At 42.0% G+C, this 24,797-nt stretch overlaps 2 protein-coding genes across 3 annotated transcripts; one reads left to right on the top strand and one right to left on the bottom strand.

The window, feature by feature from the left end:
- Window positions 1-589: 589 nt before the first annotated feature.
- TFAM (transcription factor A, mitochondrial) lies at window positions 590-13,625 on the bottom strand. The gene is made up of 7 exons (XM_083149104.1): window positions 13,329-13,625; window positions 9,617-9,801; window positions 7,258-7,328; window positions 4,796-4,945; window positions 3,963-4,058; window positions 2,441-2,497; window positions 590-1,390 (listed from the first exon to the last, which is right to left on the bottom strand). The coding sequence occupies exons 1-7, from the start codon at window positions 13,403-13,405 to the stop codon at window positions 1,139-1,141; spliced, it is 888 nt and encodes a 295-aa protein (XP_083005230.1). The 5' UTR covers window positions 13,406-13,625; the 3' UTR covers window positions 590-1,138.
- On the top strand, window positions 13,521-24,797 carry DNTTIP2 (deoxynucleotidyltransferase terminal interacting protein 2). Of its 2 annotated transcripts, none has more exons than XM_083149103.1 (7): window positions 13,521-13,727; window positions 14,825-16,698; window positions 18,549-18,687; window positions 20,285-20,380; window positions 21,388-21,552; window positions 22,881-22,990; window positions 24,255-24,797. In XM_083149103.1, exons 2-7 carry the CDS (start codon window positions 14,831-14,833, stop codon window positions 24,346-24,348), a joined length of 2,472 nt encoding a protein of 823 aa, XP_083005229.1. In that variant the 5' UTR covers window positions 13,521-13,727; window positions 14,825-14,830; the 3' UTR covers window positions 24,349-24,797. The 2 variants fall into 2 exon arrangements, with proteins under 2 accessions (XP_083005229.1, XP_083005228.1); XM_083149102.1 differs by lacking the exon at window positions 13,521-13,727 and adding an exon at window positions 13,734-13,869.

Genomic DNA, 24,797 nt, shown 5'->3' with positions numbered 1-24,797 from the left:
GAGGAGAAGTGATAAAGTGCCTGGTACTTTATCACCAGCCAATCAGCTCCTGACTGTTAAGTTACAGGCTGGGTTCAAAAAATGAACAGTCAGGAGCTGATTGGCTGGTGATGAAGTACCAGGCACTTTATCACTTCTCCGCCCTGATCACGGCTTCATACATCTACCCCTCTGTTCCCAATGCACCGTCACAGTCCAGGTGTTATGGATATCCATGATTCAGCATAGGTGGTATATTCACACTAAACAAGGTACTAAATAAATCAGATGTTCTTATGCATTGCTTTCTGTAAAACCTGGACTGTTCAGATGCAAGGAAGGACTGAGTTTAGGAACCCCTGCCATACATAATTATTGTTCCTATAAGGACTTCAGTGGCTAAGCAGACACTTAACACGTATTCACGTGATCACTGATCATTCCAATCAGGGCTGAAGTAACATCTATAATTTGCATAATATATAATTATACAGAGCAGCTGATTGGTTGCTATGGGCTACTTCTCCTCCCTTATCAATGCTTCATACATCTTACCCTTCTTACTGATAGACCAACAAAATTGTAATACTCCACTAAACAGAGACTTGCATACGAAAAAAAATAAGTGTTTAATAACATTGCTTTTTAGCATACATTGATAACAAAAGATGTTTTCCTAAGACAAAGCAGAATATGTGACAGGTTCAATACGTAACATTCCTTATCAAATCACACAATTTTTGGACAGTTTCAAGATTTAGAAAACATTTCTTCTACTCCAAGGACAAAAACCTGTCAGCCTCATGGTATCGTGGTAACAATGCAAGTGCAAAAATATGACAGTGTATATTCATAATTTAATTACCAACAAAACTATTGAAATGGAGGGTGTCATTGATGTGTCGGCCAACAGTTGTCGTTGGATTGAAAAGGTCTGAAATAACAACATGTCAGTTTTCTCTCCATCAGGATTAAAACAGCACTGATTATGGTGGTGGAGCCATCCACCCATTCGCTCACTGTTGTTTGGATGTGCAGTGATATTATGCCACCTTGTGGTGAACTAACCACTGTGCACACAGAGAGTGACACATGACAATCAGAGCCTATAAGGCAGGGCGCACATGGCAACTTAGTACTGTAAAGACCCACAAAGACATTACTCTTCAGGCCTCCTCACAGAACGGACTCTTATGCTTCCCGGGGTCTTCTCAGATGGCTCTTTGACCCCCTTAGGCAACTTCCTCCTGGTAGACGCTTTGTGCATCACCGCGGCTTTATAAATGCCAAGGCGCTTCTTAACCTTTATCCGAAGGAGATCTTCTCTACCGATCTCCAGCATCTGCTCTTCCCAAGACTTCATTTCGTTTTCATACCTGATCTTGTCATCTTCAGCTAGCTGAACATACATCTGTAAGAGAACGCAAAAGAACATTTACAACACCTTTATGGTTTAGGTAAAGTAGTATTTCCAGAATATGTTACTTTTCTCTAATGTAAAGTTATATTTCATACACATACTAAAAACAAAATTTTTCTGTAGCTCGTTAATACAGGTTGTAGATCAAGAAATTATTGAGCAACATCTAAGAAATAGCATTTAGCATAAAAGGCAAAAAGGCCTCTTCTACTAATAATGTATTTAGGAGCAATACTAACCCAGATCATACATTGTAGATGTATAGCCCTGTACACACGGGGCGATTTAAGCCAGAGCGACTATATCGGCAATAGGTTTTTTTTGTGTGTTGTGGACGATGAATCGCTAGGAGCGCGCTCCCACAGTCAGCCCTTAATGGGTGCAGGAGGCTAAAAATTGCTGGTTGCTGGTGCACTGTGCACCAGCGATTTCTAGTCAACATGAGATAGACAGAATTGCTTGCAATTGTCAGCCAAAATCGCTGGTCGCTGATGAAAACAGTACACTGAGCAATATGGTCGCTGAGCAATATATTGCTGAGATATAAAGTCAAAATTTCCCAGCAATCATTTTGCATTGTGTGTACACATTAAGAGATAAAGGTTAACTGGTCGTTTTATAAGAAAAATTAAAATGGATTTGTAATATAATTACTATCAGTGAAATAATGAAACATTCAATGATTATAATCATATTCAGAAAATAGTATAATTTCTAACCTTGATTCCGAAGCACTATACAATGTAAACTATCCTATTAAAGATAATAACAAAATGGCATACTGCGAGTAACTTTTAGGGAGAGGGAAGCCAGGAGCAGCATAAGGACTGTAATAGAGGACATGGCTGGCATGATGTTCCCAAATACAGTAAAAAAAAAAAATTCACAAGCATTACAGGTAGTAGATCCAATACTTGTAGTTACAAAGCACCAGAAAAGATACAATAATCACTTCCATCGAGAAAGTTAATGACAAAACAAATGGAGACTGGTGGATAAAAGGCTAATTGAAAGCGCTAAAGTAGTAGGCTGGTAACGTGCCTGTTTCTGTGCGCTAGCCATTGATTTCCAGTTGTCACGCAGACTGATCATTCTGTCCTGTCAAAAATAAAATAATAAAAGTTCAATAAAGTTAGGACAACAGCAATCGCTAATACTACTTGAGCACATAAGCACCTAAACATCATAGTAACCAGCCAATTGCTACATGTTGTACAAAGACCGACACAGGCTGGCCTTTAAGATTAAGGAAGGCAGCAGCTATCCAAATTCCCACTCACTGTCAAGTGAGCTAAGAGGTGCCAGCAATCAGTGAGGACTGCAGAATTAAATATACCAAAGTCCCTAACATTGCGTTGGCAGGGTAAAGGCCCATACACACACAAAGATGTGTCAGTAACGACCCATCGTTAACTACCATCTTTCATTTTCACCCTTGAAGTGAAAATGAACGACCTCAGCATTGCAGGTGATCACTGGTGCACGACGGCTGACAAACGACCACAAACGATGCAGGACCTTTTCTATTGAAAAAACAAACAATGTTAACGACCATAGCCAAATTGACCTGCATGCATTGACGATGGCTATGGTCTTTAACGACCCACGGGTACGCGCATCGTTGGTAGTCGTCCGTCATTCACAGCATAAACAGTAGACGATGTTAAAAGATTCACCTCCTAAACGACCCTGAACGATGTCGTTCTGGGTTGTTCAGGAGGTGATTTATAATGGGGTCGTTCATCATCATTAAGAAGACATCGTAGTGTGTGTACGGGCCTTTAGCCCATCCTGTCTCAGACTGCGGCATTTAACTTTCCTTATGTTATCCTGCTACCAGCTGAGGTTCTACAGCCTAATTGGTTAGTCTTCTTTACTCAGGCATGTCCAAACTGTGGCTCTCCAGCTGTTGGGAAACTACACATCCCAGCATGCCTTGCCATAGTTTTAGCATTCTCTAATAATAAAACTGGGGCAAGGCATGGTGGACTTTCACAAGAGCTGGAGGGCCATAGTTTGGACATGCCTGTCCTAACTCATAACTTATTGGGGCTATTCAAGTCCTAGTACCATGCACAAAGTGTCTCTGAAACGGGTGGACACCAATATAATCGTCCATTTTTCCTTGGACCCTGTAAAGGTACACCGGAATGATTCCATACTGTATTACCAGGTCATGAGCACAGCTGGATAAAGCTGTGATGTCCACCAGCAAGAACTGAATATGCTCCATAGAATTCTGCAGATCTACCTAGGAGATGCATTACAATAAGGTCGGTCTCTCCAGCCCGATGCAGGATATTCTTATACATGGTACCATAAGGCTTTCCCCATATGCCTGTTATCAAGGTATAGTATTGCCAACCGAAGCAATATAACATTCACCAACAATGCAACCTGCTCAATTTTAAGAGCAGATGACAGGCATGATGGCATTTGCTTGATTAGCGCCAAGATGAACAATCTCAAAAGACAACACAACATTTGGATGTGGCCTGGCAAAGAAGTGTTTTCTCTTAACACCTTAGGAATCCAGTACAATACACACCGTGCACCCACATACCTTTAAGGAAGTGCCTTTGTTATCCTGAAAGTGTTCTGACATGAAAATGTTAAACGCATTACGATTTCCTTTAGGTTTCCCAAGTAGTGTCAACTCCTAAATACATCAAGGAAATAATACATGGGTGTTATGAAAAAATCCCAACCAATCAATTCACACACACACAGCCGATACATGGAAGTTCAACGTCTAATGCAAACGCTGTACATGACTGATCTTACTACTTATTTGGGGCAACTCAATTTTCTATTGGAGCACATAATGCCTTTTCCGTCGCATCAGTGTACATGGGGTGGTATGCAATTGTTTGGGCGCCCTTAAGGATTGTACACATGGTTCTACTGCCTTGTGATTAGATCCTGATTCGATCGGGATCAAATCGCAAGGCAATCAAAACGCGATTGATTTTGACTTTATAGCACAGATCTGCGCTATATAGTCTTGCCTGCACAGTCTTCTTTTCGATATAGACTTAACGGGAGTGCGCATCAGGATCGAATGGGCATTAAATGAGGCTGAAACACAATTTTGATTCAGTTTCCTATATAAGCAAAATCTAATAGAAAAATAGACTAAATCGAACTGTGTTCACCTTATTAGTTTAACTGTTCCCAGAAGTGTCAGGATTAATCAGGCAAACAGGCTCAATGCAACTAAAGTGCTGCACGCAATGCGGAAAGTCCTGTTTGGGGACACTTTCTGCACATTTCTGAGGATCGCAGCTCAGCTGTAAAATGACGGTATCGGCAGCAGCACGTTACAAAGAATATTTGGTCAGTCACATCAGTCACTGAGATGTAACTCTCCACCCTCAAAGAGGTGGCACATCTTACCCTTCTCCGTCTGATATGTCCTCTCTTAACCATTTTTTGTTTCTTTTCACATTTTATTAGTTCCATTTCAACAGGACTCAGCTTCTCTTTGAATCTTCTCATTTCATCTTTGTAATTCAAATACTCTGCAGTTGCAGCATCTTTGTATGGCTAAAAATACAAACAAATCCAATAGTCACCTTCCATGCAGAAATAACAGGTATCTGCATTGGTAGGCACATTTCTACATTTGTCACTGCTCATACAAATATGTCAGTTAACGTGTACAAACATAGGGTGGAAATCAATCAGTATCGATATTTGCGAAAGTTGGAAATATTGGCACTTTTCGGCAATAGGTTGTATTTACATTCCATCTATCCGACAGTTGGAAATTCTCAGACGGTCAGATAGCCCCAATTGTGACAATTTAGCGGTCGTTTTTGCTAATGCAGATTCGGGTTTTAAACAAGTCGAATCTGCATTGAAAACGGTGCTGCATTGTGGAGTTCATTGTCATTTTCTACAAACTGCAGCATTGAATAGGCAGAAATATCGAACACCTGTCAGAAACATAAGTACACAATGAATACCCCACAGAGTGTTCATTCTAGAACCATGAACCTTTCAAAACCCTGCCTGGCAGGTCTCTTTCTGCTGTGGTGATTCTAGCATAGTCTGGATACAGAGCAAACTGTGCTAGAAGCCCAACAGAGAATGACACCCCAGGCAGGAAGAGGAACTGCACGGTTTTTGAAAGTAGCAGGGTGCTAAAATAAACAAAGTACTACATTATATCCATGCCCATCATGCTGAATCAGCTTGCAGTAGGTTAATCAGGATGGTCAGGAAGGCATAGACAGCATTGGTTACAGCGTCACACCAGAAAAAGTATTCCCGTGACCCTGTCACTGACTACATACAGTGATTTCCTCTCTAGTGACCTAGCAACTAACTGCATCATTCCCCCTCACCCAAACAAAAACAGCTACTGATGCCTCTTCCCCAAGTACTAACTAGCTGATCAGTAACACTCATGTGCTCCACCTGTGTACAATGATATGTGAGGGAGTATTCTCGTCTTCAACAGTAGTCTGCAGACTCCCACAGAAAGCATTAGGGTCTGCTGGGAAAACTAACCTGTTTGACACATTATATACAGGTTTGTTAGCAAAATGGATGTGGTATAGCCAGGGCTGGTGTAAGGATTTACTACACACCAGTAATAAAGAGAGAGTTAGATTTGGGTGGGGTGTGTTGAAACTGAAATCTAAATTGCAGTGTAAAAATAATGCAGCCAGTATTTACCCTGCACAGAAACAAAATAACGCACACAAATCTAACTCTCTGCACATGTTACATCTGCCCCACCTGCAGTGCACATGGTTTTCCCCATTTTGAGAACAAATTTGTACTGAGCTCAGATCTGAATAAGGGCCTAAGGCACTTCTGCTAAATGTGATCCTATCTCTAGACAATGGGAGCCACTGTATATTGGGTCAAACAATCATGTGTTTTTAAACTGAGTGCTAATTTATCTGAAGGTGCTCCCAAAATCCTTTAGTATGGCGGTACAGAACTGGCATTCTCTGCTTAGGTGGCAATCAGCATTGTCCTATAACACTCAATACTTCAGACAGGTTCAGCCGATTTACATGGCTAAACCCGATGCTTTTGGTGTGAGAAGCTCAAAAGTCAATGGGTGCCCGGCCAACAGGAACAAACTATTCCACATATCCCTTTTGCCTATTTTGAGAACAAATTTGTACTGCGATCAGATCTGAGTAAGTGCCTTAATGTGGCTTACCAAATAATAGAGTGAAAAAAGTGAAAAATGAAACTGGTGCATTTCATTTACAGATATGGGCGATTCAATTGTTTTACTGTTTACGTATAAAGTGACCATATGTTATATAATCGTTTTGGATAACATCTGCAAAGGCTTCCTCTTATTGTGGATTTCTGCTTTCACCCTCGAGATGCGAGCAGAAATCTGCACAATGTAGGGCTTTGGGTCTGGGTGCTGCTTATAGCAGCTAATTCTATGCATTCCACCAAGACTGTTGTTGTCATTACAGTACAAGGCTAGTTGCACAAACAACTGAATAGCTTGCACTAAATTTAGGATAAAAAAAAATTTAAAAGTGCTAAACTTTTGGCTTTTGGAGTGTGCGAGGGAAGATTTCTTAGTGTTTTTTTTTTAAATGTATTTTATAAACCTAAATCAGGACTTTCATCTAAGAAACATTTGTGACTATGTACCTATGTCACATGATCATGCAATCCTCAATGGATAGCCAAACTCTGTTTGCATGTAAACTTTATGCTAATTAATTCTTAAAATAGCTATACAATGTATGGTTTACATTTATGGCCTCCCAAGTGGGGTCAAGCCCCCATGTAAATAAATGGCTGGAAAGCAGTAAAAAAAAAAAAAAAAAAACTTTAGATTTTATTATTCAACTTGAAAACTCAGTAATCACCTTTTTGCCAGATTCTGGAAGTCCTTTCCATTCCAGTGCAAGTAATTTGGAGACTTCAATAGTCTTTATATCTGAAACCCCAAAAAATTACAGCGTAAAAAAACCGACATGAAAAACAGAGAAGTACCAATCTAATTTTATATATGTGTGTGTGTGTGTTTTTATGCAGGTCACACCATGGGCATGGCGAGCGTTTAAGCACAACAAAACCTGAGCTAATTATATATATCTTTTCACCTGGAAAAACCAAGGTAAGGCATACAGAAGTACCAACACACTCGCCATTCCTACGAATGGGGTGCAAACAGCACCCACTTCCCAGGTTGGGGTGCAGTGGCCTGTGACCACACACTCTAGTAAATACAAACACATGGGGCCCAGCACTCACTACAACAAACTAACTCACCGTAACATTCAAATAATCAATTAAATAAATAATGGGGTTTTAGTTCATGAATTGAGCAATGCATTTAAGCTTGCAGCCCATCGCCAAGGGACCCCATTTCACTGCAAGTCCTACACGAACAACTGGTTCATAGCTAACATGTGTTTTTTTCTTAGGTTAAAGATCACCTGCCAAGTACCATATGGCTTTTAAAGGTGAGACGATCCCAAACACAGTACCTGAATTAGTATTAAAGGGAGGGCGAAGTCCTCCGTGACGAAAGTGTAGGGGCGTGGCCTAGCGTCAGTGTGACTGTGGAGCCGGAGAGAGTGTAACCGCTCCAACACGCTAGGTGCTGTGCATCACTTCCTACTGTCAAACCCGCGGCATTTGTGAGCCGCCGTCTGCACGGTACATGACCCTACCCATTGTTCTAGGTTTTATTAATAAAAATCATCTTTTAAATAATGGTAATTTGTACCATTGGAGCGCCCACATTCTTCATTTTAGAACATATCATGCTTTTTAATGTAGTCCACAAAGGCTTGACCGCTTCATTTCTACATTGCAAATTACATTTGTTTATTTACATGGCCGTACCACATCTAACTCTCAGAGCAAGGCAGTTCCTCATACAGATGTGTCCTTGTGCATCTAGCGTGAGATGTCTGGGGTGAGTTAGCTGCCAGATCCCACGCATCTTTGCTATTGTTGGGAAACGTGCCGTAATTGCAATGAAATGTGACTGGAACTCATGAGGAGACTGTGCTGAATAATTTGTATATGGCACTTGTTATAGTGTATGACAGTATGTATACTGAGCAGAACTGAACCTGTATTAAGAAAAAGCCACCGCTGCTACATTGTAGCACTTGGGGGGTTATTCTCGTTTGCAAATTTGCAGCCTTGCGAGTCCACCAAACCCCACCCAGCGAATGTCCGGCCGACCTCCCCCCCTGCCCCTCACAGCGTGGGTTTGCCTGCACAGGCTGCGGATGGATGTTTAGCATAAACATCCATTTGCATGCTGTGGTGAACACCCACATCTTTCGATGGTTGCCGACCATCGAAGGATGTGGAAGGTACACGCATATAAAAGTGACTTTCAAGTCACTTCCATATGCGTGCACGCTAGGATGGATATGGGTGGGCAGCTGACATCCGGTGATGTCAGCTGCCTGCACCCGCGTCACGGCCTCATTACCATGAGAACGCTAAGCATTCTTATGGGAACACCCATGAACCTAAACTTTGCCATGGGTGCAAGCATCCTATGTCTGCACATGCGCAGACACACAACACCAGTCCTCCGTGCTTACATGAATAACCCCCTTTGTGTACAGAGACTCAGTCACACACAGATATACAAGCGTCCTATCAAACTAGTTAAAACCCCATCAAAATGATGGCTTAGCCTTAGTCCCTATCTGCTTCTACCTCCAATCTCTGTCCCCGCAGCCTCCTCTTTCTATATCCAGAAAGTTTGAAGCAGATATTTTTGCTTTCACTTTCTGTTATAGAGTAAGTTGGACCGCCGAGTGTCCTCTAGTGGTCACTGGCAGTACTTCAAATCAGAGGTGATAAGAATTTAGCCTTTTATATATACAGATTACCCAGCAGTGTCTCTTCTTGCCACTTAGTCACACTGCGTTGTGACTACGATACATTTAAAAAAAAAAAAAAAAAAAAAAGGAGGACCGATACTAAAGATTCTTACGCAACATGGGGTGCCAAGAGAGGCACGACTGTATACCTGTAGGTGCAAAGTTATATGTTGTTCTTTACTTTGCTCAGAATCAATCAATGAGCAGTATATATCGAAGGAGGATAGTCTCTATGGGCTTTCCAGGAAGCATCTGTACATTTGTAGGCAGAGGTGCGCTGTAAATACTACATTGCCTAGAAATCAGTACATCAGCACTAACATCACACTGAACTACTACAAATTCTGGTACAGTATGTTTCATAACTCACCAGGAAACTTTTTTAGTATGCTTGGTCGCTGTTCAGCAATAAAACGAAAAAAGGATGTCAGAGGACGTTTCGGATAATCCTCTCGGCTTGGAAGTTTCTTAAACTCATCTGGGTATACGTTTCTTGAGAAACATCTTGATGCCAAATGGGGCAAGGCTGAAAGTGCTCCAGAGAGGCTGCTACATCTGTAAATTAATCACCCGATGATTACATTTTAATACATTAAAGAGCAAGTAAGTACATTTCTGAAACATGTTGTAGATTTCTGAGTGGCTTATTAATTATCGGCGGGATTTAGCCCCAAAAACTGTCGGGATTTGAATCCCGGAATTAGAGCCTCCAATCCCGGGATTCACCTGCGTATGTACAAATCTAGAGCTGGGCAACACTAAGCAGCCACTGTTAAAAGTCGAGTTGCATACACGCCATTTTAGGATAGTATGGCCGCCATTTTGGTTCGCAGAGTTGCGCAAATAAAGTTTCCATACCCGAGTCTGTGTGACAAAGTGGACCAGAAGCGTAGCCATACTATCGGTACTTTCTTTTATTATATTGTTGGCTGATTGTATCCTGTATCTGTTTTTCTTCCCCTAGTAGAGCCTGTTTATTATACTCATTGTTAGACTATTGTATCACTTGTTATACCTGTATTTTCTATTTCTGTAACCCCCTTTTGTCCATTAGGGACTTAAATACATCTTTTTACGGAGTTCTTATCTCCTTACTTTAATACTGTGGTTGTGTCTGTTTATTCGCATATAGCGATAAGGTATATTACGGACACTGTCCTTAAAGGTATATTCGCAGATTAGAGTCAGATTACTGCGAAAGGATCTCTTATTAAGGTATTAGTTCTTTGGTGTATAATACACAATAAAGGTACGCTACGCTGCACTACGTTTTGTTCGCACGTAGCTAGGTATAAAGGGTACGCAGGTTACGGACATATTACGTAAACTGCGCTATTCACTTATTGTTTCTTTGGTCATATTTAATCACCATTAACACCGCTCAGATGCTGCACCTGACACTGGCGGTGCAGCAGTATGTGGCATCACGTGATGTCAGAGGCTGCGCTGCGCTCACACCGGCCTTTTTCGAGCTGCCAAACTGCCCGGCTCACAACTGTTGCTCTGCCTGGCTTCATATTGCAGAAGAGCTCCAGCGGGCTTCAGCAGTACTGCTCTGCCCGGCTCACAACTGCGGCACCGCTCCGGCCTGCAGCACCGCTTCACCCGGCTCCAGCCTGCATTACCGCAATGCCCGGCTCACAACTGCCGCCTGACTCCGCCCCACAGCAGTGCCTGCCTCTTGACCTCAGCTCCCCCCCCCCCCCCCGGCTTGTTGGTAAGTGACACGAGGAGAAATTAAAGATTGACAGTACATTGACTAACTCAATCCCAGGAATCCCGGGATTGGGCATTTTTCAATCCCGAATCCCGGGACTGAAAAATGCCCTGGGATTGGCATCCCTAATATGGATGGAAGGTTTTGTTTAAACTACCACACATTGCTACAATCAACACATCAATGCCCCACCTATTCCCTATACCTGGATGCACACTAACAGGAAAATTTAATAAGATCAGAGTTCTATTTCAGATGGGATGTTGCTATAGGCAACCAATCAGATACTAGCTATGATTTTCTAGAAGGTGCAAAATAATTAAGTAGATTCTGATTGGTTGCCCATAGCAACATCCCATTAGCCATGTGATTAACCTAAAATGTGCTCAAAACCAGATCAATCAGAAATAAATTTTGACTAAAGCGTTGTGGTGTCACTGGATAACTGCAGCAGGTGAGTATGTGATCTCGTCACCCAGGCAACTATCATACCATTTGTACAACTACATGGTTGTTGTGGAATGCAGTCCTTTTTTTTTTTTATATTTCCTTTTTATTTAAGTTTTCAACTAGCACTTTTACATACAATTGCACAATAGAAAAAAAAGACAGTAAAGTACAATATAACATTGGGACATTACACAGACATACATACACTACATTACTGAAGGCATATGCTTCTAAATAGCATTGGTTACCTTGTTACTTAGTTCAGACCGGGCTAGGTATCAAACTTGTTTGGACATACTAGGCTTGATGATTGTGCTCAGCCGGCTTGGGCTATACCTTTTACACATGTGGGTCATGAATGACTATATCAGGCTTTCCCAACCACGGTCCTCAAGGCACACAGACAGTGCAGGTTTTGTATATATATCCAGGCTTGAGCACAGGTGAATTAATTATTACCTGAGTGATTCTGATTAAACCATCTGTGTGAAGAATGGATATAACGAAAACCTGCACTGTTGGTGTGCCTTGAGGACCGTGGTTGGGAAAGCCTGGACTATATGCTTTCCTGACAATTAAGGTCCATACACACTGGGCGACTATGCCCAGCGTGTATGGACAGCGGTGACATCGCTGTGGGGAAAGCCGCTCAGTGTGTATGCACTGAGCGGCTTTCCCCCTGCCCGGCGCTGACGTTTTGAGCGACTTTCAGCTCAAAGTCCCCCAGTGTGTATGGACCTTTAGGCATCGTTGCTTATAGCTTACTCACTGACTGTAGCCCCATTAGGCACTTTCCTGGCGTTGTCTGTGTTGATGCTGGGTATTATCCAGCGATGCAGGGTTAATTTTGGATATAATTATAGTGCTTATCTCATGTTAAAATCACCGAAAAGAAAACTGCTTGTGTAATTATCACACCACAATAGACAACTGGCGCTGCATTGGTAACGGAATACATTTCATAACGACATTGGTTATAAAGTTAGTTGATTCACGCCATGCACTATGTCTCACTTATTTGGGCCTTCTACCGTGCCCGTTTTTCCCCATTAGTGTGAATCCCAAGTAGGTATCTACTTTACTTCTCTTTATGTGTCTGTGATTCTAACTTTCTTACTGAGTGTAGATAAATAAAATGTGCTTCCCACAAACTACATATCTTTACCCCCTTTTTTTCCCCTCCCTCCCCGCGCTCATCCCATTCACACTCCTATACTTTAAATTCAAAAAGTGCTTATTCCTTAATATATTTATCAAAGCTGGAGGAAATCCAGCGGTGCCAAGTTAATTCGTATTTAGTTATAGTGTTTCTATTTAAGTGCAGATATTTTCTTGTCTGACTGTAGTTTACCAGTGCAATCCAACTGTTCCATGCCCTGGCCACAATTACCTTTGCCAGTGAGCATATATTATTAACATACACTTTATCATTTGTGGCCAAACGCCCAATTATGTTCAGAATGCAGCAACCGGCAGTCCTTTTACATGTGATAAATCACATACAATTTATCGCATGTAAAAAAAAATGGCAAATGAAGTGCCAAGTTGTATGCAAACACTACAGAGATGCTGCCAGGGAAGTTCAAGGCAAATTGTGTCTGACTTGCCCTTCATACAAGTCAAGCTAGTGTGTGGGGGGCCTAAACTCTCTGCAACACCTGCAGTGCAACATAGTTATATCCATTAGGGAACAAATGTGCTTTGCGATCAGGCCCATTAGTAGATCACAGACACAAGGCACCTGTAATTTCTGTGCTGGTAATGGGATGTGTACCAGTGTTAATGTGATGTCCAAGTAATGTAATATGATTTACTGGTAATGTATCAGTGGTAATGTAAAAGTGGGTACTAGGACTGGATGCACTAGTACCAGTGATGTGGTGAATGACTCCCCAGTACCCCCCTCCAGCTGCACCTTGTTGTCTGTGTGCAGCTGTACCCGGCCAAGGACTTTACAAGGAGCCCGACACCTCTGGAGAACAGGAGCACCATGTCCGCCGCACAGCACCGATCCTCCAGTCCCGCTCAGCCTCGCTGCATGCTGGGAGAATCGTACGTCACTTCCGTATGAATTACAATCCGCCAGGTGCAGGCTCTGCTTTAGGTTAACAACAGCGGGGTCCCCGTGCATAGCGCAGGCGCGGCCGTATGCTGTATGGGAGGAGGGCAGGTGCCGGGTCACCCTGGAGGGGGTTGAAGGCTACAGCACGCGGCTGGGGATGTGACAGCGCTGCTGGCGGAACGCTTGCACACGGCTGTTGTTTCCTGCCGGGTGGAGATTTCGGCGCACAGACACCAGGGGTTTCCGGAAAACGTGAGTCTCTGCGAGCAGCCAGTCAGCCTGGGAACTGCTGCTGCTGCTGGTCGGGGTTAGGGGGAAGATGGTGGCAACCAGGCGAGGGGGAACGCGTGTGCAATACCAGGAAGAGGGTGAGGAGAACGCCGCGGAGGAGCAGGTACTAACGCTGGGCCCGTCTCTGTACTCTACACGGCAGCACACCGGGATGGGGCTTCTATATATGGTGCTTTAGGTGCAGTTTTCATTCTAGAGTTATAGGATAGTTTAGTCACCACTCTGTTTCTCTCCTAGAGACTCATTGTAGTGTGTTAGGATAAGCAGGATATGCTGGGTTACGTATTTCTACAGCTGCTGTAGAACCTCATCTTACTACATTATGGGATTACGGTACTTGTTTCCTAGCACGGCGCCCATCTCATCGCAGACCATAAGCCATACAATGGTATGCAATGTTATGCGATGGCAGCCGATGTTATACAATTTTAAATTGTATACCATCGCATTGTATGCCATATACAATGGTATACGATTTAAAATTGTGTAAGCATCCTAATGGGTGTTTTCAATGTTAAATGGGCCCCCTATAAGATTATCAATTGTATAAAGGTGCCCACACATGCACCGATCCCGGCGATGGGGTGCACGCTCCCGCGGCACCTCATCGCACAGTACAAAAAGTATGTGCTGCACATACTTTTTTGTACTAGCTTTTTATCGCATCGCAGGAATGTAGCAGGGGCGCCTTGTGCTCTTAGACTTTCGCATGTGCAGTATACTTTGGCACACTGCCAGTCTATTGTACTGCTGGATTGAATGGGGCCCATTCGGAGCCTGCACATGGTCTCCTGTCTCTTAAAGCGCCCCTGGCCTGATTGCATTAAATAACAGGCATCACTTTGAGTTGATATCCTCCCCCCCTATTTTTATTATTCATTCTTTGATGCTTTGTTTATCCCCAGCAGCTGTCCAAAGTGCTTAGAGAAATATGTGTTTTGGTATTTTAGCACCATCTCCAACATTTTGTTACTATTTTGTAAACGCATTGTAGCTATTTTCAAGCTGAACTTTTTTTTAAATTGTTTATGAACAGTTTGTCTCTTGCTGATTTTCAGGCCACGATGGAAGATGTTAAGCAGATTGTGACTCGAAGTAGAAGAAGTAGTGGGCAGTCAAATGCTGATGTTTCTGAAGCGGAATCTACTTCTTCCAATCCTACCAGAAGAATATCTCGCAGTAGGCAAAACCTTGGAAACGTGGCAAATTCGCCCAGGATTTTAAGAAACCGCCAGTCGGCTTTGATTACTGAACCAATCATTGAGTCATTAGAAGGAGAACTATCAGAAGCTGAATCAAGTTGTTCATCTGTTTCTACCAGGGCTAGAAGGCCACCTTTACGTTCAGTCAGTACAAGAAGTCAAAAGTCTGGTTTGATATCTGAATCTATTTTGGATCATTCTGAGGCAGAATCAAACTGTTCTTCAGTCTCAGGGGTTCAGTGTATAGCCACAAGATCTGCAAAAAAATCTCCAGTAAAATGTCCATCTTCCCCTATCAGGGAATACCAACAAGAAGAAGTATCTGATAATGAATCCTGTAGCTCTGGTTATGTTTTACGGCCTTCTGCTGGGCGTTTCAGCAGTAAAACAGAATGCAAATTACAATCACATGAAGATAAGTGTGCCAATGAGGCTAGCAGCAGTAGTATACAAGAAGAGACACTGAAGAAACAGAGGCCTACTTTGCACGAACTGAGTGTGTCAGGAGATTTGACTACTGTGGCCCAGCAAAGTATGTTATCCTCTCCCCGAAGGAGTTCACGAAAGCAGCCAGTAAGCCAGAGAAGTAACGATACACTAGTTTCTGTTAGCGAATCTCAGAGTAAAGAAATTTCAGGCAAGGATGAGAGCACAAATGAAACTAGCAGAGATAGCAAACAAGCACAAGAGGTGCTCAAAAAGCAGATGCCGTATTTACGTAATCTGACTGCGCCTTCTGTGGCACAGCAGATTTTATCCTCTCCACGTAGGAGTTTAAGAAATCATCCAGTAAGTCAGAGTGATGATGCAGCAGTTTCTGCCAATGTCTCTCCCAGTAAGGAAATCTCAGATAAGATTTCAGATGAGGTTAAGTGTGCCACTAAAAACAGCAGTGATAGTAGTCCAGAACAAGGGAAGTTGATAAAACAGAACCTTAGTTTAGATGGAGTAACAATGTCAGGAGAATTGTCTCCTGGAGCCAGGCAGAATATTTTATCTTCTCCTCGTAGGAGTTTGAAAAATAATTCAGAAAGTCCTAATGATGCTTTTGCAGAGTCTTCTGTCATTGACTCTCAGAGTAAACTCACCTTAAATAAGGTTTCGGCTGTAGAACAGCCAGAAGAGGATGACATGCCAGTGAGAGAAGAGGACGTTGACTTGCCTGTTAAGATTGCATCGGTTGAGTTGTGCGTCTCGCAGCCAACAGAAAAGGAAAATGTTCTAGACCAAATGATTGACCTTACAGAAGACTTAATGGATGAAGAGCAAATTCATAGAATAGATGATGATGTTGATGATGTTGATGACGACAACAACGACAGTGTGACCAAAAATAAAGATGTGTTTTTGATTCTCGATAGTAACAGTGAGACCGGAGACGATGAAAGGGTAGAGGAGGAAAGTGAAATGGGTGATGAAGAAGTCATAGGGATAGAAGAGGACCTAGAGATGGAGTCCATAGAGCACAACTCACCATTTGTGGAAAAAGGACCTCTCCAAAAGGCATCCACTCAGCCGTTACCAGATGTAATGGAAGATGGTCTTTTTATCATTGACAAGGCTCCTGGCTTGGACTCTACTAAAAAATATTATGTGGAACCAAAGGAAAGTCACCAAGAAGTAGAGAAAGGAGAAAGTGAAAAAGAGCTGTCTGAACTTGATGATGATGAGGATGATTTTATTGATGAGGATGAGGAAGAAGAGTTATTAAATCGCCCCAAAAGAGGCTTGTAAGTATTCAAATACATTCTGGCTGGCATTAAAGTGGATTTCTGCAAATTGGCAGAAGGCAAACTAAGTTGGGTATAAGGGACGTATTGTGCTTTTAAAAGGTGTAAATAGCTGATTATAGGATTTTTTTAAACAAATATATAATTAATATTTTTCCCGGCATTAAAATGCTGGGGACTGCAGAGACTGGGTGAAGAAGTTCTACCTGGTAACTTGCCTTTCAACCCGGGCTTTTCTGCAGTGTGAAGGGGTCAACCTGTGTCTGCGTACCCGGATCTCAAACACGGGTAAAAAATAAGTGTTTTACCCGTGTATGAGATCCGGGTATGCGGCCCGTTCACACTGCAGAAAAACCCATGTTAAAAGGCAAATTCCCGGGTGGACATGCTAGACCTGGGAATTTGCCTGCAGTGAGAACGGGGTATAACTGAACTGTGACATAGAAATTTGTAGGCCAGTGTGGTATTAACTCTATTATGCCAGCATTTGCATGCTTTATTTGGCTGCACAGATTGGGAGTGGATAAGTGCTGATACTGTGTGTGTTATGAATAATTCCTTTATATGAGTTTTTTCGTTGTAAAAGGACCTCTGCATTGCTTTCCATACTGTGACTAGGTTAATAAAAATGAAAGTAAGTTTACAGGGCCTGAAATCTATAGGGGCTGCCAAAAGGATCGGTTTGATATCTGATATTGGCGGAGAGGTTAACTTTGTGTAAACAATATTGTAAGTAGTATTATGCGTAATTCTAGGTTTCATGTTGTGTTAGTTTTAAATTTAAGCTATTTTATGAAGATTACCAGACACAAGCACGTCTCTGTAGTCAAGGCAGGTTATGCTTCTGCTAGATGTAGGAAATCCCATGCCCCAATATTCCTAGTGGAAATATACGGTTCCTACAAGAACTTGCTGTACTGTCTCTTTAAATCAAAAGTTATGTGGGGTACACACCAGGACGACCCGCTCACGATGCACATCGTGAGCGGGTCGTCAGTGTCTCGTCCGACCTGCTCACGATGATGCGGGGGGGCATGACCCGCTCACGATGTGCACCGTGAGCTGGTCCGATCCGATGCCGACCCGCACCCGGCTGTATGGTCGTCAGTGAGATCCTACCTGCAGCAGGTAGGATCTCAATAACGACCGACCGACCCGCGGGACCGCGCATCGGATCGGTATCGGTCCACACCAGGACAGAAAAGGGCCCAATCAGCACACAATCTACATCCAATTGGTCGGAATTGGATCTAGATTGATGGGATCGGGCCCTAGTCGTCCTGGTGTGTACCCAGCAATAGTATGTAGGCGCATGTGGGTTTAGAAGTATTTTTAACAATTTTCAAAAATAACAAATAATTTTGATTGATGTTTAGGAACAAACTTTGCTTAAGCCCTGTACACACAGGGTGACGCTGGCCTCCCGGATGAGTGATGAACTTGATCTCTACATACGAAGCGATCAATGCTCCATTTCTAAAGGTAGCCATACACACGCAGATTTATCTGCAGATCTCTCTGGTTGGAACAAAAACATGGTTATGGATGAGAGCAAATGACAGTTGACCATTTGCTTGGAAATGCTGGAAAACTGACAAACTGTCACTCATCCATAACCATGTTTTTGTTCCAGCCAGCCAGATCTGAAGATAAATCTTACTAGTGTATGGGCACCTTAAGTGGATCGTTTAGTCAGATCGTTTAGAAATGGGGTGTATTCCTCCTAAGATTTATTGCATTGCAATTTTATATTTTTGCTTTTTAAAAAACTGTTTATTAAATACTAGTTTAAACCTTAAACAAATGTGTTTTTTATTTGTAATTTTTTTTTAAATCGTTTCTTTTTTTAGTGTGTTGTCAACGAGTATAGATACAGGAATTAACATTAAAAAAATGGGAGGATTATATATCAACTTTGATGCAGAGAAGCCAAATCCTGGCCCAAGCTTCCTTAATAAAATGAAGAAAGAAAATAAAAAGAAAGATGAGGTAATGAGGTTATTATGTAATCTTTTGTGGCACCCACACATAGTGAGATGTGTGCTAGGTGCAATTTGGACTTTATACACAGTGCTATTTGAACTTCATAAGATTTGGACTAGACTGCAATATGTAATTTTAAATATGTAAAGTACATATCACATGCAATTCCCTACACAGGGTGCAATTTGAACTAGACGCCATGCGATGTAGTATAAAAATGCCAACCTACACATACTATAGTGCCTTGCAATGTGGACTACATGGGAGCGCGCATTGCAAAATAAACAATGTGATTTGAACTGAAAAAGTTTATATTGCATCCGAGAATCGCACCGTGTGTGGGGGCAGGTTTAGAACTAGAACACTATTATTCCAAAAGGACTATATTCACATACACAGTATATTCACATGGAAGGAACCTCTGGCAATTGTGCTTGTATGTATACACTGCTTTGTACGGGTTAGATCTTTAAGAGCTACAGTGTCTAGGTCTACAATCAAAAAGTCATCTACTAATTGTCGACATGATCAAAAAGGGGCCATGGTCAAAAGATCAACATGAGTTTAAGTGTACCGCTTTGCCTCGCAACATTCTCCATGCTTCGGGCATAGGGCTTCTCTGCGCTTGGCACACTATTTTAGTCTAACTATGCCCACGTGGATGGTAAAGTATAAACAAGTCTGGTTTTTTTTTTTTTTTACAAAAAATCATGTCGACCATAAAACACTCAAGTCGACCAATAGTTATCGACCTTTGGATTGTCTACCTAGACAACTGTAGTGTTAATAAATCATAAAAAATACATAAAACAACAATGGTGCGCACTGTGCCATATACATAAATACATGCAAGCATAAAAACATCACCCTAGAGATAGAAGACGCTGGTATGCAATATCCCCAGTCCATATAGGAGTGAAGGTGCGTACACATGTACAGGTTTTTCTGTCTGCTCTATCTGGTGGGAACAAAAACCTGGAAATGTATGGGAGCAAATGACAATCAAAAAATTGTTCCCAAACGCTGGAAAACAGACAGTGATCAGTCAGACACATTGTTTAAATCATTCTTATATAACAAATTTATCAAAGCATATATTTTTTTCTGTTTTCCTGCATTTGGCTGGAAATTTTTGATTGTCAGTTGCTCCCTTACATTTCCAGGTTTTTGTTCCCACCAGATAGATCAGACAGAAAATCTGTACATGTGTACGCACCTTATATCTATCTATAGCTACGTACACACACTTCGACGCCATGGTGGATTTTCTGCAGGTCACAGATTTGTACGGATGAATAGATGAGTCCGGGCTGGTTCAGAAGTCAGGTGAATAGAGGTGTATAAAGGGATTGGCTGGCGCATTCTGCTGCGCCCTGTCTAACTGTGTGTGTGTGTGTGTGGGGGAGGGGGGGGACGGACGGACTGATTTAGTTGGATGGTTGCTCAGATTATGAAAGGAAAGTTGGTCTGTATGGTCATCACAAATTATAATGGTCTAAAATATGCCCCATTCACAGACCTATATCATTCCTTACTAGATATTTTACTATGATCAAGTTTGACATCTTTGCCCTCATACTATGCATGTTCTAATGTCTCTTAGCTGCTACAGAAAAGTGTCATCACTCCTGATTTTGAAAAGAAAGAATCTGTCCCACCATACAAGGAGAGCCTGAACAAGCTTAAAAAACAGCGCAAGGTGAGTTGTAATCGTAGACCATCATCTGAGTCCGTGTAATTTTTTTACCATTGTCTCAAATACACCTATTTCCTCAAATCAACCAAAGATTGTGCATCTTAAAGTGGCCAAACACTAGTCCAAATTGGCCACCTTTCACCTGATTCTGGTGGAGAGGGGCCAAGGATGGAACCTGATGCAGGTCCGACCTTTGACCCAGCCAGCCTCCCGGCAGCAGGGGAATGGAGTTGCATGCGAACTTACATGCCAAATTACCACATGTGAAATATTGCATGCAATCCTCCCGGGAGACTCAAGGGCTTTCTGCTGCAACTTCTCGAAGTGGAGAAGTCGCAGTAATGGATGGGGGGGATTTAGCTGCGCTATGCATCAACCCCACAAATGTGCATCTTATCATCATTCATGAGATAACGGGACAATGCACAATTCACCTGGACGCTATAATTGCCTGTAGCAGCAGTGTGCAATCAGAGCACTAACTTGGGTAATCAGGTGAAAGACTAAGGGCCTATAAGTCAGCTGCACCATGCACCACACAGAGTTCAGCTTAATCTTAAGCCTTATGCTATTGTGACAAAATACTCACGTTCCCAGAACACTATATGTGGCTTCGAATGCTGCTACAATGAGACACAGATGATACATTTAGTAAATCCAACAATCGCTACTTGTGGAGCATCTAGCACCATGTGTTGCACTATTAGTGAACACTTACTATATGGCAAGATTCATTATACATGTTTCTCTTGCATTTTACCTTCTGAAACTTGCTGTTGTATGCTAAGCAGAATGCTATTGATTATTGCTTTCCGAACTATTTTAGGGGTGCGCTAAGAGCTCGATGTGTACACTGTCTATAATATACATATAGCTTCATTGACCGGAGTGAATAAATTCCGGTTCATCCATTATCCATGTGATGATTTGTTCCTGTTGTTTGTATCCTGACACTTGGTTTCATTTTTAAACGTATAGGTGTTTATGATTGAGTATATTGTATATTTCAGGAAGAACGGGAGAAAACGACTGGACATGGCTGGTTTGACATGAAAGCTCCAGAAATAACAGCAGAACTAAAGAACGATCTTAAGGCTTTGAAAATGAGATCTGCCATGGACCCAAAACATTTTTATAAAAAGAATGACCGAGATGGCTTTCCCAAATATTTCCAGGTGTGGATATGGCAGTCAATCTGTTAGATGTACCTAACAAATTGTGTAAGATTGGAGGCGGCGTTGATTAAAATCTTTCTAATATTTTCCTTATTCATGGTACAACATACCGCTTGCCAGGTTATCGGCAGGTGGAATTCTATGACCCACCTGCTGATTGTCGAAGGGGGGGGGGGCATCTGCGAAAACATCCCAGGATTATTGAGATCTGGCTGTGATCTCGAAAATCCACGGCGATTTTCGCCAAAAACGCTTTTAAAGTCTGATGCGTTCTGACAAGTTGCCTCTTCAATGCTGTCGGGAACAACAGAATTGTGTAGGCACCTGCCGCTATTTACCCTGACGGGAATAGTTGTGGGAATTGAATACCCCCCTAAGGCATGTCAAATGTATGCTTAGTCACTACATTTTTATTTTTTTCAATATATTATTCGTAGCATAAGGCATACGTTTTTTTTTTTATCATCGCTGTCTCTCAATAGAAGTTAAGCACATTTGGTTTGAGCTTGCCTTTTCAAATTATATTCTATTAGGAGTATATTGAAGGGCGAGGAGGAGATCAAGATACAAAAACATTGAACATCTACTTGCACGGTTTAGCTTTCCTAGAGATAATGAGGCTAGGTTCTAATTGAAGAAAAGAGTGGATTATTGCGTTATGTTACATTGAGGTGAAACCGAGATATTTAGGGGTAAATTTGCTAAGATGGGATGTTGCCTACAGCAACCAATCAGATTCTCTGTTCTATGTTCAAGAACAGTGATGGCTAACCTTGACACTCCAGCTGCTGTTGAACTACACATCCCAGCGTGCCCTGCATCAGTTTTAGCATGGCCAAATAGTAAAACTGATGCAGGGCATGCTGGGATGTGTAGTTCAACAACAGCTGGAGTGTTAACCATCACTGTTCTAGAAGATAGAACAGAGAATCTGATTGGGTGCTGCAGGCAACAGCCCATCTTCATTAGAACTCCCATCTTAGCAAATTTACCACTTTGAGTTAAAGATACATTATTACTGATTTAACAATCATAGCACTTTTAGCCAGCAAACAGATCAGTGATTAGAGTACTAACATTTAAAATGGGTCTGTTACTATGATCCCTAGTAAAAAAAAAAAAAAAAAAAAACGTTTCTGGAAAAATTGTTATAGTCACCTTCATCCACTCACCTCTTCAATATTCTAGTCCACCTTTAATGCTGGATTTTGCACCTTAATGCAGTTCTCTAATTATTTGCTTAACTGCATTTTCCAGGAATGTGAAGCAATGGTTGCTGAAGGATCGTATTAAGTGTTGACCAGTTTCCATTTCACTTTTTGTCTTAGGTTGGTACGGTGGTGGACAACCCTATAGACTACTACCATTCCCGCATTCCCAAGAAGCAGAGAAAGAGGACCATTGTGGAAGAACTTCTTGCAGATGCTGAGTTTAGAAGGTAACCTTGACTTGTCAATAGTTTCCATTTATTACTTTGTAGAATAGGTTTTTGTTATTCTTTGACTTGCGCCTTGCTATACGCTATTCAGAATGATTTATGAAAGGTTTTTTTTTTTAGGAATCTTGGGTAGATTTGAAAAACCTGAATTATTTCTCTGCTGGAACATAGATTAGATTTCAGTATTGCTTTGTATATATTAATTTGCTTTCTTTGATTTTTGGGGTTTCACTTACTTTAAAGATAAAGGCCCTTATTCTGATCGATGCGGATATTCCCGCTTGCGTACGGGCCGCCGATGTTTATCTACTGCGCATGTGCAGAGGTCACTCTGCGCATGTGCAGGCGAATTCGCCGCAAGGATTCTCTATATGCCGCACAGGGGGCGTAGAGGGGCGTGAGGGGCTACTTATCCTCATTACCCTATGCATACGCCCCGCGTTTCATGGGCGTTCCCATGCAAACGCGGGGCGTATGCATGGTAATGAGGCCGTGACGCGTGGGTACGGGGCGGGCATCTGACATCGCCGGATGTCAGCTGCCCGCCCCCATACAAGATTTCACACGGACAAGTGTCCGTGTGGTCTTGTGTTGCGGGACCTGGTGGAGCGTGCGGCCCTGCATTCGATGTTCGGCGACCATCGAATGCAGGGGCTGCTCCCACCATGGAGGAGGCGTATCCCCGTCCAATTTCATGCGGATCGCCACATATCCGCGTACGGACGGCAGGTGGCGATCCGTATGGAAGGCGGGGATTCGCCTGCACGGTTGCGGCCGCATATTCTGATCGGGCCGCACCGATCAGAATAAGGGCCAAAGAGAGAGTGAAGGTTTTTTTTTTTAAATAGAACATTAGGCAAAGTTGGCTTTCTAAAGAATGAAGAAGCAGCCGATGAGCTTTTACCGATCATTTATGGAATGTACTTAATAGATGCTGATTGGTTGCTAAGGGCAACTTCTTTATTTGTCTGCTTCTCTGCTCTTTTGATGGTTTGATACATTCACCACTACGTTCCTGGTACCATGAAAACTATTCCCATGCTATTTAGTGAAATATTGTGATGTCTAAAGTGTTAAGTATTTATATATGTGATTCTCTGTAGAACATTTAATGGTTGTATTTCTGATTCCAAGCCTATTTAAAAAAAATTGTAGTTACTATTCAAATCTTAATAAAAAATATGAATGTGCGCTCATTTATTGAAAATATGTAAATCGGCTATACATAACTATCCTAACACCTTATTCCTTCTATTTCTCCCAGGTACAATAAAAAGAAGTACCAGGAAATCCTTGCTGAAAAGGCTGCCCGTGCAGAAGGCAAAAAGAAACGCAAAAAGAAGACATTTCACACATAACTATTTCTCAGTTTCCCCACTTGTACATCACCGTGGAATCTCTTGTCCGTCAGCGGAGTGGCAGGCTGTGTGGAGTGCTATTGTGTTGTAATTTGCTAGCTCAGATCATCTACTGCTTCATCAAACCCACATTAAGCCTCATTTTTGTGTGGAGTTTTACACATATATTTACATACAGCAATTATGTTTGGCATTTAGAGACCAGGGGACTACACAGGGAAAATCAAGCTCCGAAAATAGTATGATTTGAGCAAATTTCCTTAATTAGGTCTGTGCCTGATTGTCACTTAAATTATTAAGCTTGTTAAAGCCAATGCAGTCCATCCTAATACAATGTAAGGCAGCCATTAGTGTGATTGTACTATATATGGATCCATTCTATTTTTACCTTCAATGTCAAGGTGTGGACTCTGATCATAAGAAAATAAATTTATATTGGTTAACCTGTT

This window comes from Crinia signifera, chromosome 6 (assembly GCF_055691185.1).
Source record: "Crinia signifera chromosome 6, ASM5569118v1, whole genome shotgun sequence".
Taxonomy (NCBI): domain Eukaryota; kingdom Metazoa; phylum Chordata; class Amphibia; order Anura; family Myobatrachidae; genus Crinia; species Crinia signifera.
This window is presented reverse-complemented; position numbering and strand designations above follow the sequence as displayed.

What these genes read in the sequence shown, in the direction of transcription:
- DNTTIP2 (XM_083149102.1), top strand. Translation starts at nt 13,795, where the DNA reads ATGGTGGCAACCAGGCGAGGGGGAACGCGTGTGCAATACCAGGAAGAG. An exon ending in AAAATAAAAAGAAAGATGAG is followed by an intron (nt 18,688 to 20,284) that starts GTAATGAGGTTA and finishes AATGTCTCTTAG; the next exon opens with CTGCTACAGAAAAGTGTCAT. An exon ending in GCAGATGCTGAGTTTAGAAG is followed by an intron (nt 22,991 to 24,254) that starts GTAACCTTGACT and finishes TATTTCTCCCAG; the next exon opens with GTACAATAAAAAGAAGTACC.
- TFAM (XM_083149104.1), bottom strand. Translation starts at nt 13,405, where the DNA reads ATGGTGCTCCTGTTCTCCAGAGGTGTCGGGCTCCTTGTAAAGTCCTTG. An exon ending in CATACTAAAAAAGTTTCCTG is followed by an intron (nt 7,329 to 9,616) that starts GTGAGTTATGAA and finishes TTGGGGTTTCAG; the next exon opens with ATATAAAGACTATTGAAGTC. An exon ending in TGGCTAGCGCACAGAAACAG is followed by an intron (nt 1,391 to 2,440) that starts GCACGTTACCAG and finishes GTTCTCTTACAG; the next exon opens with ATGTATGTTCAGCTAGCTGA.